The 16,587-nt window shown below is 47.7% G+C and overlaps 1 protein-coding gene across 2 annotated transcripts in view; it reads left to right on the top strand.

Annotated features, from left to right (window-relative positions):
* The window catches only part of CELSR1 (cadherin EGF LAG seven-pass G-type receptor 1), a 197,580-nt gene that overhangs the window by 166,616 nt on the left and 14,377 nt on the right, over window positions 1-16,587 (top strand). For both annotated transcript variants that reach the window (XM_064283360.1, XM_064283361.1), the window contains exons 23-24: window positions 41-167; window positions 2,826-3,026. In XM_064283360.1, coding sequence (XP_064139430.1) covers window positions 41-167; window positions 2,826-3,026 — 328 coding nt within the window. The remainder of the gene's footprint in view (window positions 1-40; window positions 168-2,825; window positions 3,027-16,587) is intronic.

Raw genomic sequence — 16,587 nt, forward strand, 5'->3', positions numbered from 1 at the left:
GAGGGAACCGGCTCACCCACCCTTCTTCCTTTTTCCACAGCCTCGGCGGGACCGGAGCTTGGTCGGCCAAGGGCTGTGAACTTCTGTCCCGGAACCGGACACACGTGGCCTGCCAGTGCAGCCGCGTGACCAGCTTCGCGGTGCTCATGGATGTGTCCCGGCGGGAGGTGGGCGTGGCAGCCTGCCTGCCCGGGTCGTGGGATCAACCCCTTTGGAAATATATCCTGCCCCTCCGCCAGCTCTAGCTTTCCTTTGAGAGCTTTGAACAACCTGAGTCGGCCAATTAAAACCCACGTTTGAGGAGAGTGTTGGCCAGAATTTGCTAGGATTTCCATCACAAAACCCCATTAAAAGGGCTCTCAAAGAGCTGAGGTTGTAAATGAGAAATCGCTGGGGCTGACCCTAGTCTCAGACTCCAAAGAGATCCCTCAAATGTAGACCTCACTTCAAAGCGGGTTTTCAGCGCCTTTTAGCTGATGCTCAATTCTGAGAGAGAAAAGCCTGGGGCTGGTGTGTACAAAGCAGGTATCTCCCTCCAGCCACTGCAGACGCCGGGTGGGAAGACAAAGGGGCCTTGGTCCCCAGCCCCAAGCTCTGGCAGCTAATGTTTAACCTCCGCCATTGAAACCGCCTGGGAACAGGAGCCGGCCTCTGAGGGCCCGCGGAGGGGCTGTGCCCTGGGGAGGGCCTGCGGCCTCTGAGGGCCCGCGGAGGGGCTGCGCCCTGGGGAGGGCCTGTGCCCTGGGGAGGGGCTGCGCCCTGGGGAGGGCCTGTGCCCTGGGGAGGGCCTGCGGCCTCTGAGGGCCCGCGGAGGGGCTGTGCCCTGGGGAGGGCCTGCCCGGAGTCCCATTAGGAGGTCAGCAGGGCCGGCGTGTATGGGACACCGTATTAGGAACTGAGAGTAGAGGCCTGTGTGTGACCTCACTGTTGTCACCTCCTTCTTGGGGCTGGGACGCCATCCAGGAGCCCAGGACTTGGACCTTCCCAAGGGGATTCTGGTTTGAAGTGGGCCGAGCTCCTCTCACATCCTTGGAAAGGGAGTGAGACGTGGGGACACTGCTAACTGGAGACAGGTGCCCAGGGGATCGCGTGCTCTGTGTAATCGCGGGGCAGTGACATGAAGCCGGCCCCTTGGCCTTCCCCTGACAGTGGGGCGCCCCTCGTGGGTGGCCCAGGGCCCAGCATTGCTGTTGCTCTCGTGAGTTGCCGTGGAGTCGGCTCTGACTCGTGTCGACCCCATATTCAACAGAACGAAACGTTGCCCGGTCCTGCACCGTCCTCACAATTGTTGGTGTGCTTGAGTTTTCGCAGTGGCAATAGGTCTACGGTTTGAACCCACCAGCTGCTCCTCAGGAGAAGGATGTGGCAGTCTGCTCTGTAAAGATTACAGCCTGGGAAACGTTATGGGGCAGTTCTGCTCTGTCCCATAGGGTTGCTATGAGTTGGAATCAACTGGACGGCAATGAATTTGGGGTTTTGTGTTCACACTGGAGGGATTTGGGGTCATCTCAGGGCTATGAAGCTGGGAAGAGCTAACCCTCAGGCTAAGGAAACTGAAATTCAGAGAGAAAAAATGAGACCTGAGTAGGACTCAGGCCCGCATGTCCCAGGGGTACCTCGAAGCCAGAGACTTCGGACCAGCCCCCCAGGCAATAGGGAAGCCAGGGGGTGGCTGCAGTCCTGGGTATCTTGCCCCTCATGGGGGCAGCAGGCTACAGGAGTCACCTGAGGACCCAGGGCCCCCGGAGAAGCAGAGCAGACTGAGGGCAGAGCATCAGGCCTCCACACACCACCCAGTGCTGGTTCCCAGGACCCCCTGGGCGGCCTGTGGCTCAGATCCAGGGGTGCACAGTTCTCTGTCACCAGAGCAATACTTCACGGAAGCTACCGGAAAATCGGAGCTTGTTGTTCCCAAAATGGCAGATGTCCTCAGGTCTCAGTGTCCTATTGCTGTAACAGAAACACCACCAGGGAGAGATGGGGCTTTGACAAACAGAAATTTATTTTCTCACAGTTCTGGAGGCCAGAAGTCCAAATTCAGACTGTGGCTCTGGGGGGAGGTCCTTCCTTGTCTATTTCAGCTTCTAGCACCTGCCGGCAACCCTTGGCCTTCCCAGGCTTGTAGATCCATCTGCCTCCGTCCTTGTCAGGTCGTGTCTGTCTTCCCCCGTGTGTGCTTTCTTATCTTTGTGCCTAATCTGCTCCTTATACCTCAGAAGTGACTTGGTTTAGAACCCACCCTGCACTGCTATGGACTCATTAACACGAAGAAAACCCCATTTCCAAACAGCATCGCATCCACAGGTGTACGGTTGTTCTTAGGTGCCATCGAGTCAATTCCGACTCCTAGCAACCCCATATGACAGAGAAGATCTGCCCCGTAGGGTTTCCTAAGCTGTTATCTTTACAGGGGCAGATCACCAGGTCTTTTCTCCCGAGGAGGGGCTAGTGGGTTTAAACTGCCAACCTTTCGGTTAGCAGCCAAGCGTTTTAACCACTGTACCACCAGGGTTAGGATTCCAACCCATATTTGGGGGGACACAACTCAATCCAGGACGCTGGGTCCTAGACTGGCGTCATATTTGGCCAAAGCACAGGGAATGTGTCTCCCGGCGCAGAATCTGGGGCAGGCAGGCTCGGCACCTCCTGTGTGAGCTGGCTGCTTGGTTTGGGTGTATTGCCACTCTGAGAACGACATCACAGTCCGCTGTTTCCTGCCCGGCTCAACCCAGCTAAGACACACCAAGCTAGTCTGTTCTTATCGTGGAAGAGCTGGATGCCTGTCATGGCCCTCACGTTCTCCTGCCTCTAACCTACCCCCGCAGCATGGCGAGGTCCTGCCCCTGAAAATCGTCACCTACGCAGCCCTGTCCTTGTCCCTGGCGGCCCTGCTGGTGGCCTTCGTCCTGCTGGCGCTGGTCCGGGCGCTGCGCTCCAACCTCCACTGCATCCACAAGAGCCTCGTCGCGGCCCTCTTCTGCTCCCAGCTGGTCTTCGGGGTCGGGATCCACCAGACAGAGAACCCGGTAAGGCCAGCCCTCCACCCTGGCTCTCCCCAGGCCAGAGGTTCTGCGTCTGTTTGTCCGCTGGGCTGTGCAGAGAGTCTGACCTCTCTGGATGGCTGGCTTCTTTAGTCCCCAGCAGGCTGCCCCCACCTGACCTGATGGAAGAATTCTCGCCTTTCTAAGAGGCAGGGACCATGCTCACCACCATTTAGTTTGATGGCAGCATCTATGGAGCTGTGGGAAGTTATGGCTCTTGGTCTGGTGGGCTCATCACTGTGCACCGGGGGCGTGACTCCCTGACATGGGTGTCTGGGGGAAACCTCGCTGGTAGGGTTGGGGCTCCATGGACCAAGCTCTGCTGTCCTGATGCAGACACCACTGAGGTACTAAGGGGTGCAGCCACCTGTCAGGTCCCTAGTCCCGGGGCCAGGGATTCCAGCTGGAGTGGCCGGAAGACCCTCACAGTGCCGTTACAGGTAAGCATGGGCGTCTCCCACCTGTCCTCACCTGGCATCTTCCAAGCATCACGGCTACATTCCCTGTGAAAGCCCATGTGCTCCCCAGAGCAGGAGGGGAAGTCTGAACGGGCCCTGAACTGGGCGAGGTGGGTCTGGTGATCGGACGACATTGAAGAAGCGAAAGGAGCTTCTGAAAGAGAGAGTAAGTGGGGGCGGGGGAGGAGATGGGAGAGAGAAGAGAAGAAACTGCAGGACTTGGGCTCCGTCTGGTTAGATCTAGGGTCATCTTGCTCAAGGCACCTCAGGGTGGAACCGTTCAGACGGACGGAGCGTGGACACTTGGGGGTTGCAACTGGATTATTGTCGTAGGAGACGGTGATGGTGGTGGCTGGTGTCTGTGTGTGTGTGTGAGTGTCTGCCTGTGTGTATGTGTGTGTCTGTCTTAGTCATCTAGTGCTGCTGTAACAGAAATACTGCAAGTGGGTGGCTTTAACAAAGAGAAGTTTATCCTCTCCTAGTCTAATAGGCTAGAAGTCCAAATTCAGGGTGCCAGCTCCAGGGTAAGCCTTTCTCTCTCTGTTGGCTCTAGAGGAGTGTCCTTGTCTTCAGTCTTCCCCTGGTCTAGGAGCTTCTGAGCGAAGGGACCCCGGGTCCAAAGGGTGCTGCTCTCTGCTCCTGGTGCTTTTTTCTTGGTGGTATGAGGTCCCCATGTCTTTCTGCTCACTTCTTTTATACCTGAAAAGAGATTGGCTTAAAACACAATCTAATCTTGTAGATTGACTCCCGACTGATTAACGTAATTGCCACTAATCCCATAGGATTTACAACACATAGGGAAATCACATCAGATGACAAAATGGCGGACAATCAGACAGTACTGGGAATCATGGCCTAGCCAAGTTGACACATTTTTGGGGGACACAGTCCAACCCATAACAATGTCTGTATGTGCATGTACGTGTCTGTGTGTCTGTATGTTTTTGTGTGTATCTGTGTGTATGTTTCTCTTTGTGTGACTGTGTGCTTTTGTGTGTCTGTGTGCATGTGTGTATGTATGTGTATGTCCACGTCTGTGTGTGTCTGTGTGTGTATGAGTGTGCGTGTGTGTGTATGTGTGCATGTATGTGTCTGTGTGTGTGTGAAGCACTAACCTCACGTAGTACGTTTGAATGCTTGGTTTGCACACTTCCATTCCACTGACCATCCGGGGAAGCTCTATGGAGTCAGGGTCTGAGCAGGTGGCTTGGAAAAGCAAGTGGAGGCAGGTTTGACCTTCAGGGCTCACATTTGCGCTTTTGTCATTTTTTGGTGCCTGGTCACGGAGAACATCAGCACTGTCTTGTTCTTTTTTTTCTTTCTTTGGCTTAAACCCAGCCAAAAACTTAGACAAGGTGAAAGTTTATTTTTCCTCATGTGAGTCCAGGCAGGTGATCTAAGGTCATTCTCATTTAAGAGCTTAAATATAGCTACACTAAAAACGAAGCCAAAACTATGGCCACGCTGGACCAGACCTAAGGGTGTGCAGCTTCAGGCCACTGGACCAGGCCTGAGGGGGTGAAACTTCGGGCCGCTGTACCAGGCCTGAGGGTGCGCAGCTTCGGGCCAGGGCCAGTGTGACCCCAAAGCTGAACCCCTGGCCAACTAGCTACCATCCTCTCTCTGTTACCCTCAATGGATTCCTGGGGCCCCCTGAGGCCGGGCATTCTTACCTCTGTTCTTACCCCACAGGGAGGGGGCTGCCTTAGCAATTCATCAGCCATTCCCAAATAGTGAAAGCCTAGTGAACTCGGTCATGGGGGGTCATGGGGGCTTATGGAGTGTCAGGGATCATGGATTGTCGTGGGGATCATAGGGGGTCATGAAGGCTCACAAGATGTGGTGGAGGCTCACGGGGTGTAATGGGGCTCACGGGATGTAACGGGGACTCATGGGGTGTAATGGGGGCTCACAGGGTGTGGTGGGGGCTCACGGGGTATACTGGGGGCTCACAGGTGTGGTGGGGACTGACGAGGTGTGGGGCTCACAGGGTGTCATGGGGACTCACGAGGTATAATAGGGGCTCACGGGGTATAGTGGGGGCTCACGGGGTGTAATGGGGGTTCACAGGGTCTGGTTGGGGTTCCGGGGTATCCAGCCACACCTATAAAAGGAATGAACTTTTTTCTAGACAGACAGTGGAAATCAGGCCTCCTTTTTCCTAGACTCCTGACTTCCTTCTTCTAAACTTCTGAGCCTCCAACTTGGGAAAGATCAGCTCCTCGGGAGGTTGGCCACAGACTCACAAATTGCTCACACTGTCAAGCGCCAGCCCCCGCAGCTGGTCACGTCTTTACGCTCCTGGAAGACCAGGCTTCTTAGGGTGGAATGTGGAACTTCGAACTATAAGCCTCCAATAATAACCATCTGGTCCAGCCCTCTGCCAGCGGCTGTGTTAGCCATTGCACCGAGGTCCACCTCACCCAGCGCCCTGCTAGGCCAGCTCCACTTTCAGGAACCTGTCTGGGGCCACACGGAAGTCCCCCAGGCCGTGGGCTTCTTTCCCAATGGGGGCTTGGAAAGGGATGACCCAAATTTGATAGATAGTCAGCCACTGCCTTAACCCGGGAGCTTTGGGAGTATTTAACCCTTTACCTTCGGTCGTCATTCACGTACTCAATGGCTGTGCCTTGAATGAGCACCTCCTGTGTGCGTTCGTCTGGGGACACCACAGGGAATGGAGCAGCTGGGGTCCCCACCCTCCTGGAGCTGGTGGCCTGGCAGAGTGACCTGTGTCCAAATGGGATACATAGCATGCTCGAGGGGGATGCATCCTGGGGGTGGGAGCAGACCAGGGGGGACCCTAGTGGCTGCACGGGGAAGCCATACATCAGCTAAGACCGAGAGCTGGACAGGAAGCAGCCAGGCAGCGGTTTCAGGGGTCTGCAGGGGGTCAGGAACTGGAGAGACCGGATGGCTGGCTCCGGGAGAGGAAAGTAGTGGTGAGGAATCTTTCCTGCATGCGGCCTGCAGCTGCTTTTAGAATTCAGGGAGGTGAACTGTGTCTTATCGCTTTAGAGTTCCGTCCATCTGCAGCATGAGGAGGCCTGGTCTGTGGTAAAGGCAGACAGATTGCACCTGCTGGTGAAAGGCAGTTTGCCCAACTGGACAAAAAGTCAGCCCACGTGCCACTTACGAGAGACACGCATGAAGACTGAAAGTAGAGATGAGGTGTAAATACCAACCAGAGGAAACACCAAAGGCTGTATCGTTACCAAACAAAATCTGCTTTAAGGTAAAAAGCAGGAGTAGTAATAGAGTGAGTTGCTATAGGCTGATGTGAGAATCTGTTTATTGGGAAGATACACGCTTTCTGAATTTTTAGTAACTAACAAAGTGGACTCAAAATATACATATAAAAAAAAAAGAAAGCACAAATTCCTTTAAAAAGTCAAAGGAGATTGGTAAGAATCATAATGAAAATTTTTTTTAATTTTTATTGTGCTTTAAGTGAAAGTTTGCAAATCAAGCCAGTCTCTCACACAAAAACTTATACACACCTTGCTACACACTCCCAATTGCTCTCCCCCTAATGAGACAGCCCGCTCTCTCCCTCCACTCTCTCTTTTCCTGTCCATTTTGCCAGCTTCTAACCCCCTCCACCCTCTCATCTCCCCTCCAGGCAGGAGATGCCAACATAGTCTCAAGTGTCCACCTGATCCAAGAAGCTCACTCCTCACCAGCATCCCTCTCCAACCCATTGTCCAGTCCAATCCCTGCCTGAAGAGTTGGCTTTGGGAATGGTTCCTGTCTTGGGCCAACAGAAGGTCTGGCCACCAGGGTCCTTCTAGTCTCAGTCAGACCATTAAGCCTGGTCTTTTTACAAGAATTTGGGTTCTGCATTGCACTGCTCTCCTGCACCCTCAGGGGTGGTTCTCTGCTGTGTTCCATCAGGGCAGTCATTGGTTGTAGCCGGGCACCATCTAGTTCTTCTGGTCTCAGGCTGATGTAGTCTCTGGTTTATGGGGCCCTTTCTGCCTTCCTGTCTCTTGGGCTCGTAATTACCTGTGTCCTTGGTGTTCTTCATTCTCCTTTGATCCAGGTGGGTTGAGACCAATTGATGCATCTTAGATGGCCGCTTGCTAGCGTTTAAGGCCCCAGACACCAGTCTCCAAAGTGGGATGCAGAATGTTTTATTAATAGATTTTATTATGCCAATTGACTTAGATGTCCCCTGAAACAATGGTCCCCAAACCCCCGCCCGTGCTACGCTGGCCTTCGAAGCGTTCAGTTTATTCAGGAAACTTCTTTGCTTTTGGTTTAGTCCAGTTGTGCTGACCTCCCCTGTATCGTGTGTTGTCTTTCCGTCACCTAAAGTAGTTCTTATCTACTATCGAATTAGTGAATACCCTTCTCCCACCTTCCCTCCCTCCCCTGTCTCGTAACTATCAAAGAATATTTTCTTCTCTGTTTAAACTATTTCTCGAGTTCTTATAATAGTGGTCTTATACAATATTTGCCCTTTTTGTTGTTAGGTGCCGTCGAGTCGGTTCCAACTCATAGCGACCCTATGCACAACAGAACGAAACACTGCCCGGTCCTGCGCCATCCCTACAATCATTGTTATGCTTGAGCTCGTTGTTGCAGCCACTGTGTCAATCCACCGCATTGAGGGTCTTCCTCTTTTCCGCTGACCCTGTACTCTGCCAAGCATGATGTCCTTCTCTAGGGACTAATCCCTCCTGACAACATGTCCAAAGTATGTAAGATGCAGTCTCGCCATCCTTGCTTTTGAGGAGCATTCTGGTTGTACTTCTAAGACAAATTTGTTCGTTCTTTTGGCAGTCCATGGTATATTCAATATTCTTCACCAACACCACAATTCAAAGGCATCAACTCTTCTTCGGTCTTCCTTATTCATTGTCCAGCTTTCACATCCATATGATGCGATTGAAAATACCGTGACTTGGGTCAGGTGCACCTTAGTCTTCAGGGTGACGTCTTTGCTCTTCACTTTGAAGAGGTCCTTTGCAGCAGATTTACCCAATGCAGTGCGTCTTTTGATTTCTTGACCGCTGCTTCCATGGCTGTTGATTGTGGATCCAAGTAAAATGAAATCCTTGACAACCTCCGTCTTTTCTCCGTTTATCATGATGTTGCTCATTGGTCCAGTTGTGAGGATTTTTGTTTTCTTTATGTTGAGGTGTAATCCATACTGAGGGCTGTGGTCTTTGATCTTCCTTAGTAAGTGCTTCAAGTGCTCTTCACTTTCAGCAAGCAAGGTTGTGTCATCTGCATAACACAGGTTGTTAATGAGTCTTCCTCCAATCCTGATGCCCCGTTCTTCATATAGTCCAGCTTCTCGGATTATTTGTTCAGCAGACAGATTGAATAGGTATGGTGAAAGAATACAACCCTGACACACACCTTTCCTTACTTGAAACCAATCAGTATCCCCTTGTTCTGTCCGAACAACTGCCTCTTGATCTATGTAAAGGCTCCTCATGAGCACAATTAAGTGTTCTGGAATTCCCATTCTTCGCAGTGTTATCCATAGTTTGTTATGATCCACGTGGTCAAATGCCTTTGCAAAATCAATAAAACACAGGTAAACATCCTTCTGGTATTCTCTGCTTTCAGCCAGGATCCATCTGACATCAGCAATGATATCCCTGGTTCCACGTCCTCTTCTGAAACTGGCCTGAATTTCTGGCAGTTCCCTGTCGATATACTGCTGCAGCTGCTTTTGAATGATCTTCAGCAGAATTTTGCTTGCGTGTGACATTAATGGTATTGTTCTATAATTTCCACATTCGGTTGGATCACCTTTCTTGGGAATAGGCGTAAATATGGATCTTCTCCAATCAATTGGCCAGGAAGCTGTCTTCTAAATTTCTTGGCATAGAGGAGTGAGCACCTCCAGCGCTGCATCTGTTTGTTGAAACATCTCAATTGATATTCCATCAATTCCTGGAACCGTGTTTTTCGCCAATGCCTTCAGTGCAGCTTGGACTTCTTCCTTCAGTACCATCGGTTCCTGATCACATGCCACCTCTTGAAATGGTTGAATATCGACTAATTCTTTTTGGTATAATGACTCTATGTATTCCATCTTCTTTTGATGCTTCCTGCATCATTTAATATTTTCCCCATAGAATCCTTCACTATTGCGACTCGAGGCTTCAATTTTTTCTTCAGTTCTTTCAGCTTGAGAAACGCCAAGTGTGTTCTTCCCTTTTGGTTTTCCATCTCCAGCTCTTTGCACATGTCATTATAATACTTTATTTTGTCTTCTGGAGAGGCCCTTTGAAATCTTCTGTTCAGTTCTTTTACTTCATCAATTCTTCCTTTTGCTTTAGCTGCTCAACGCTCAAGAGCAAGTTTCAGAGTCTCCTCTGACATCCACCTTGGTCTTTTCTTTCTTTCCTGTCTTTTCAATGACCTCTTGCTTTCTTCATGGATGATGTCCTTGATGTCATTCCACAACTCGTCTGGTGTTCAGTCACTAGTGTTCAATGCGTCAAATCTATTCTTGAGATGGTCTCTAAATTCAGGTGGGATATATTCAAGGTCATATTTTGGCTCTCATGGACTTGTTCTGATTTTCTTCAGTTTCAGCTTGAACTTGCATATGAGCAATTGATGGTCTGTTCCACAGTCGGCCCCTCGCCTTGTTCTAACTGATGGTATTGAGCTTTTCCATCATCTCTTTCCACAGATGTAGTCAATCTGATTTCTGTGTGTTCCATCTGGCGAGGTCCATGTGTATAGTCGCCGTTTATGTTGGTGAAAGAAGGTATTTGCAATGAAGAAGTCGCTGGTCTTGCAAAATTCTATCATTCGATCTCCGGCATTGTTTCTATCACCAAGGCCATATTTTCCAACTACTGGTCCTTCTTCTTTGTTTCCAACTTTGCATTCCAATCGCCAGTAATTATCAATGCATCTTGATTGCATGTTCCATCAATTTCAGACTGCAGCAGCTGACAAAAATCATCCATTTCTTCATCTTTGGCCCTAGTGGTTGGTGCGTAAATTTGAATAATAGTCGTATTAACTCTCTTCCTTGTAGGCATATGGATATTATCCTATCACTGACAGCGTTGTACTTCAGGATAGATGATGAATGCAACACCATTCCTCTTGGAGTTGTCATTCCCAGCATAGTAGACTATATGATTGTCTGATTCAAAATGACCAATACCAGTCCATTTCAGCTCACTAATGCATAGGATATCCATGCTTATGCATTCCATTTTTGACAATTTCCTATTTTCCTAGATTCATACTTCGTACATTCTAGGTTCTGATTATTAATGGACGTTTGCAGCTGTTTCTTCTCATTTTGAGTCATGCCACATCAGCAAATGAAGGTCCTGAAAGCTTTACTCCATCCACGTCATTAAGGTCGACTCTACTTTGAGGAGGCAGCTCTCCCCCAGTCATCTTTTGAGTGCCTTCCAACCTGGGGGGCTCATCTTCCAGCACTATATCAGACAGTGTTCTGCTGCTATTCATAAGGTTTTTGCTGGCTAATGCTTTTCAGAAGTAGACTGCCAGGTCCTTCTTCCTTGTCTGTCTTAGGCTGGAAGCTCAGCTGAAACCCGTCCTCCATGAGTGACCCTGCTGGTATCTGAAAACTGGTGGCATAGCTTCAAGCATCACAGCAACACACAAGCCCCCACAGTACGACAAACTGACAGACACCTGGGGAATTTGCCCTTTTGCAAATTCACTCAGCATAATGCCTTCCAGATTCCTCCATGTTATGAAATGTTTCACAAATTCATCGATGCATAATATTCCATTATGTGAATATACCATAATTTATTTATCCATTCATCCTTTGATGGGCATCTTGGTTGCTTCCATGTTTTTCCTATTGTAAACAGTGCTGTGAACATGGGTGTGCATGTATCTGTTTGTGTAAAGGCTCTTATTTCTCTAGGATATATTCCAAGGAGTGGGATTGCTGGATCATATGGTAATTCTACCTCTAGCTTTTTAAGGAAGCACCAAATCGATTTCCAAAGTGGTTGTACCATTTGACATTCCCACCAGCAGCGTAGAAGTGTTCCAATCTCTCCACAGCCTGTCCAACATTTTTTATTTTGTGTTTTTTGGATTAATGCCAGCCTTGTTGGAGTGAGAGGAAATCTCATTGTAGTTTTGATCTGCATTTCTCTAATGGCTAATGATTGTGAGCATTTCCTCAAGTATCTGTTAGCTACCTGAATGTCTTCTTTAGTGAAGTGTTTATTCATATCTTTTGCCCATTTTTTAATTGGGTTATTTGTGTTTTTGTAGTTGAGTTTTTGCAGTATCATGTAGACTTTAGAGATCAGGCGCTGATCAGAAATGTCATAGCTAAAATCTTTTTCCCAGTCTGTAGGTAATCTTTTTACTCTTTTGATGAAGTCTTTGGATGAGCATAGGTGTTTGATTTTTAGGAGCTCCCAGTTATCTAGTTTTTCTTCTGCATTGTTAGTAATGTTTTGTATACTGTTTATGCCATGTATTAGGGCTGCTAATGTTGTCCCTATTTTTTCTTCCATGATCTTTATCATTTTAGATTTTATATTTGGGTCTTTGATCCATTTTGAGCTCGTTTTTGTGCATGGTGTGAGATATGGGTCTTGTTTCATTTTTTTACAGATGGATATCCATTTGTTAAAAAGACTGTCTTTTCCCCCTTTTAACTGTTTTGGGGCCTATGTGAAATATCAACTTGCTTATTTGTGGATGGATTTATGTCTGGATTCTCAATCTTGTTCCAATGGTCTATGTATCTGTTGTCGTACCAGTACCAGGCTGTTTTGACTACTGCGGCGGTATAATAGGTTCTAAAATCAGGTAGAGTAAGGCCTCCCACTTTGTTCTTCTTCTTCAGTAGTGCTTTACTTATCTGGGGCCACTTTCCCGTCAATATGAAGTTGGTGATTTGTTTCTCCATCTCAATAAAAAATGTCATTGGAATTTGGATCGGAATTGCATTAAATCTATAGATCGCTTTTGGCAAAATAGACATTTTTATAATGTTAAGTCTTCCTATCCATGAGCAAGGTATGTTTATGTGGTCTTATGTAGGTCTCTTTTGGTTTCTTGCAGAAGCGTTTTGTAGTTTTCTCTGGTAAGATTTATTCCTAAGTATTTTATCTTCCTGGGGGCTACTGTAAATGGTATTGATTTGGCCATGTCCTCTTTGATGTTTTTTTTGTTGGTGTAGAGGAATCCAACTGATTTTTGTATGTTTATCTTGTATCTTGATACTCTGCTGAACTTTTCTATTAGTTTTAGTAGTTTTCTTGAGAATTCCTTAGGATTTTCTGTGTATAAGATCATGTCACCTGCAAATAGAGGTACTTTGACTTCTTCCTTGCCGATCTGGATGCGCTTTATTTCTTTATCTAGCCTAATTGCTCTGGCTAGGACTTCCAGCACAATGTGGAATAAGAGTGGTGATAAAGGGCATCCTTGTCTGGTTCCCGATCTCAAGGGGAATGCTTTCAGACTCTCTCTATTTAGGATGATGTTGGCTACATAATGAAAATTTTTTTAAAAAAACAGAAAATAATGCAAGTATCACATATCAAAATTTGTAGGATTTAGTAAAAGCAGAACATAGAAGGAAATTTATGAGTTAAGTAATGTAACTTGAATCTTAGAAAAAAGAACAATAGAATAAACCCAAAGAAGAGATAATAAAGAAAAGAGCAGAAATCAATGAAATAAAAAATAAAGATACAGGAGAGGATCAATAAACAAAGCCAGGAGTCATGTTTTTAAATAAAACAACAAATTCCAGTGAGACTAATGAAAAGAATGAAACCACAAATAATATTGGGAGGGGAAAAGGAGACAGAATCACTTTGAGGAGTCCCTCAGTTGTGCAAACGGTTAACAAGCTTGGCTGCTAACCGAAAAGTTGGAGGTTCGAGTCCATGAAGGGGCGCCTCAGAAAAAAAGGTGATCTACTTCTGAAAATCAGCCCTTGAAAACCGTATGGGGAACAGTGCTATTCTGACACCCATGGGGTCACCATAAGTTGGAATTGACTCAACACATCTGGTTTTAATTGCTTTGAACAGTTTTATGCTAATAGATTGGAACTTAGGTAAAGTGGATAAATCCCCAGAAAAACACACTTTTTTCAAAACAAATTTAAGAAGTGGAAAGCCTGAATAGTCCTATAACCAGTAAAGAATTTGCATCAAAGTAAAAAAATCATGACCAAGTTGGGTTTTTCTTAGAAATACAAGGGTAATTTAACATTGTAAAAATCTATAAATGTCATTCACTTCACTAATAGATTTAAGGGGACAAGAAGCATAATTTTTTTCAATGAATGCATGATTTTTTCCCCATTCACGATTAGAAAAGAAGGAATGGAGAGAGAGGGGAAAGCCTTTTTAACAAACTAGGTTTTAGGAATAGGAAAGAACTCCATAACTTAATGAAGGGCATCTATAGAAAACCTAAGTTGACATAAATAGTAATGGGAAAATATTAGAAATACCTCCTTTAAAATCAGGGGTAAGAGGATGCTCACTCTACCACTTCTATTCACCCTTGTACGGGAGGGCCTATTCAGTGCAATAAACAAGAAAAATAAACAAAAGGCATATGGATTGGAAAGAAAGAAACAAAGCTCTCATTTGTTGATGATATGAAAGATCTTAAAGAAAAATCTAAAACAATTTAGAGACAAATTTTGAGAAATAATCGGAGAGCTTAGCAAAGTTGTTGTTGTTGGATCCCGTCAAGTCTATTCCAACTCACAGTGACCCCTCTGACAGAGCAGAACTGCCCCATACTGTTTTCTAGGCTGTAATCTTTATAGGAGCAAATCATCAAGTCTTTCTCCCTCGGTTTGAACTGCCGGCCTTTCAGTTAGCAGCCAAGTATTTAACTGCATGAAGGTAGTTGGCTGTTACTGGAGACGTAGTATCTATAAAATCAGTTGTATTTCTGTGCACCAGCCACAAAGTGTTGAAAAATATCATTTAAAAAGTAGACCCACCAACATTTAAAAAGTAGAAGATACTGAAATAGAGACAGTGGGAGTAGACAACCTGTTAAATAAGTTTGGCTGTGAACAGGAGGTGAAAAGCTATTGGCCACAGCTAGAGGGGAGGTAAGGATTGGCAGAGCTTTTATAGGACAGGAGAGATCTGAGCCTGTGTAAATGCAAAGGTGAAGGAGCCTGGAGCAAGAGAGAGAGAGTGCTGTGGCAGCTGGCCAGTACAGGAGGGAGGGAGGAAGGACAGATGAGGAACGGGGAGGGAGGGACGGGTGAGGGACAGGAGGGAGGTCCCTGGGAGTGAGTCAGGCACCAGCTTTAGAGGAGGTGGTGGCAGCTCGCATTTATGGTGATGGGGTGGAAGAGAAACGCACAAGGGGGAGGGAGGGAGGTTCTTGGCTTTGGCAGTCCCTGGCCGCTTGCAAATGATTTTCCATTTGTAACCTGAATGAGATTTTCAAAATGCACTTAAGGGTCACAACCCACTGATGGGGAGTTGCAGGTGGGATTTGGAGAGGAAGACGACCTGGATCTCACTGTTCCACATGCTTCGTGCAGGCTTTACATACATACTTCATCTCGTGCTTCGGGCTCAGCTAGGCTGACTGAGCAACCTGCTCAGGGCCCCAGAGGTAGGGAGTAGGTGGCGAACATGCTGAATGGGTGTCCATCCACTGGGAGGGCAGCGCAGAAGCCCCCAGTCCTGGTGAGGGTTGCCTTTCCCTAACCTGCTCCAGGTCACTGTGTGTGTGTGTGTGTGTGTGTGTGTGTGTGTGTGTGTGATTTCATGTGTCCATCATGAAATAGTGACCCTAAAAGCCAGACCAGCTGACTGTCACACATGTACGTGCAGTGACTCAAGGAAGTTCAAAGACTACTCTAACCTCACCCTGGTCACTCTCAAGGTTAGTGATGGGCCATGGCTTTCAATAGCCTCTTGCTGGGGGCAGTGGGCCATTTCAACACCACTACGACGTGCTGTTGGCATAGCAGTCATTGATCATCAACTATGTTAAATCTACCAAAGACCCAGATGCAGGGAACACCTTCCATCCCTGCCGTTATGGATCCCACTTTGTAGAAGTGGGCATGAATGGTGGTACATGAATGTCAAGTGTCAAAATGGTGCCATGGTGGTGGATAGGGAGCTGTGCCTGGGTAAGGCAGGGGTCAGGGAAGGGCTGAGCAAGGCCACTCATTTTTTGCCATCCAGTGGAAGGGTCCAGAATGAGTTCAGGACAGATTGGGGATTGGGTCATCCAGAGCCTGAGGGATGACACCAAGGCACACCATCTTCCTGTTGCAGGCCATGGGATGGCATCAAGAGCCATGACCGGGTCTGTATTTTAGAGAAAAGATCCTGGCAATGGGTGGAAGATAGGTGGAAATGACAGAGATCAGAAAGCAGCCAGGATATCTTAATCGGTGTGGTAGGTGGAGCTGAAGCTCGAAACTGAGGTCAGGCAGCAGGTGTGATGAGAAAGGCAAGAGTCAGGACCAACCAGACATGGAGGGAGAAAGAGGAGGAGTTGGAGATGATTTTAAGATCTCCATAAGGAAGAGTGAATGGGTAGACAGATGGATAGGAGGATGGATGGTTGGATGGTAGGTGGATGGGATGGAGGGATGGATGGATGGACAAGGAGGTAAAGACGTCCCTGATCGAGATGAAAATAGGTGGAGTGACAAAGTTTGAGTGAGGTTGTACACACCCATTGGGGGGCCTCAGAAATTGTGGGGCTTCAGTATAGGAAGACATCTCTTGGTACAGAAATAGTACTGTAGAAATGGTCAGACACCGGGAAAGGAAGTGCAATGAAAAGTCAAAGGTGGAACTTTCTAGCTCGCTGGTGAGGGCCACATACAGGCTTGAGCCCTTCCTCCTGATTTATTGCAGGTGGTTGGACCTCTTAGGACCCTCCTGAAGTGACCAAATCCTACCTCATAGGTAAAGGCAGAATATAGCAGGGAAACAGCTTTGAGAGGGCTCCATTGATGGACTTAGTGACTTCTCAGAAGCGACACTCAAGCTCCGGTGCTGCCACACAGAGGACAAACCTTCAAGCATTTGTTAATTGAGCAGGATAAAACCTGCTTACTGCCCTCCAGGGGGCTCCCTAAGACCAGG

The sequence above is a fragment of the Loxodonta africana genome, chromosome 4 (assembly GCF_030014295.1).
Source record: "Loxodonta africana isolate mLoxAfr1 chromosome 4, mLoxAfr1.hap2, whole genome shotgun sequence".
In the NCBI taxonomy this organism is placed as follows: Eukaryota; Metazoa; Chordata; class Mammalia; order Proboscidea; family Elephantidae; genus Loxodonta; species Loxodonta africana.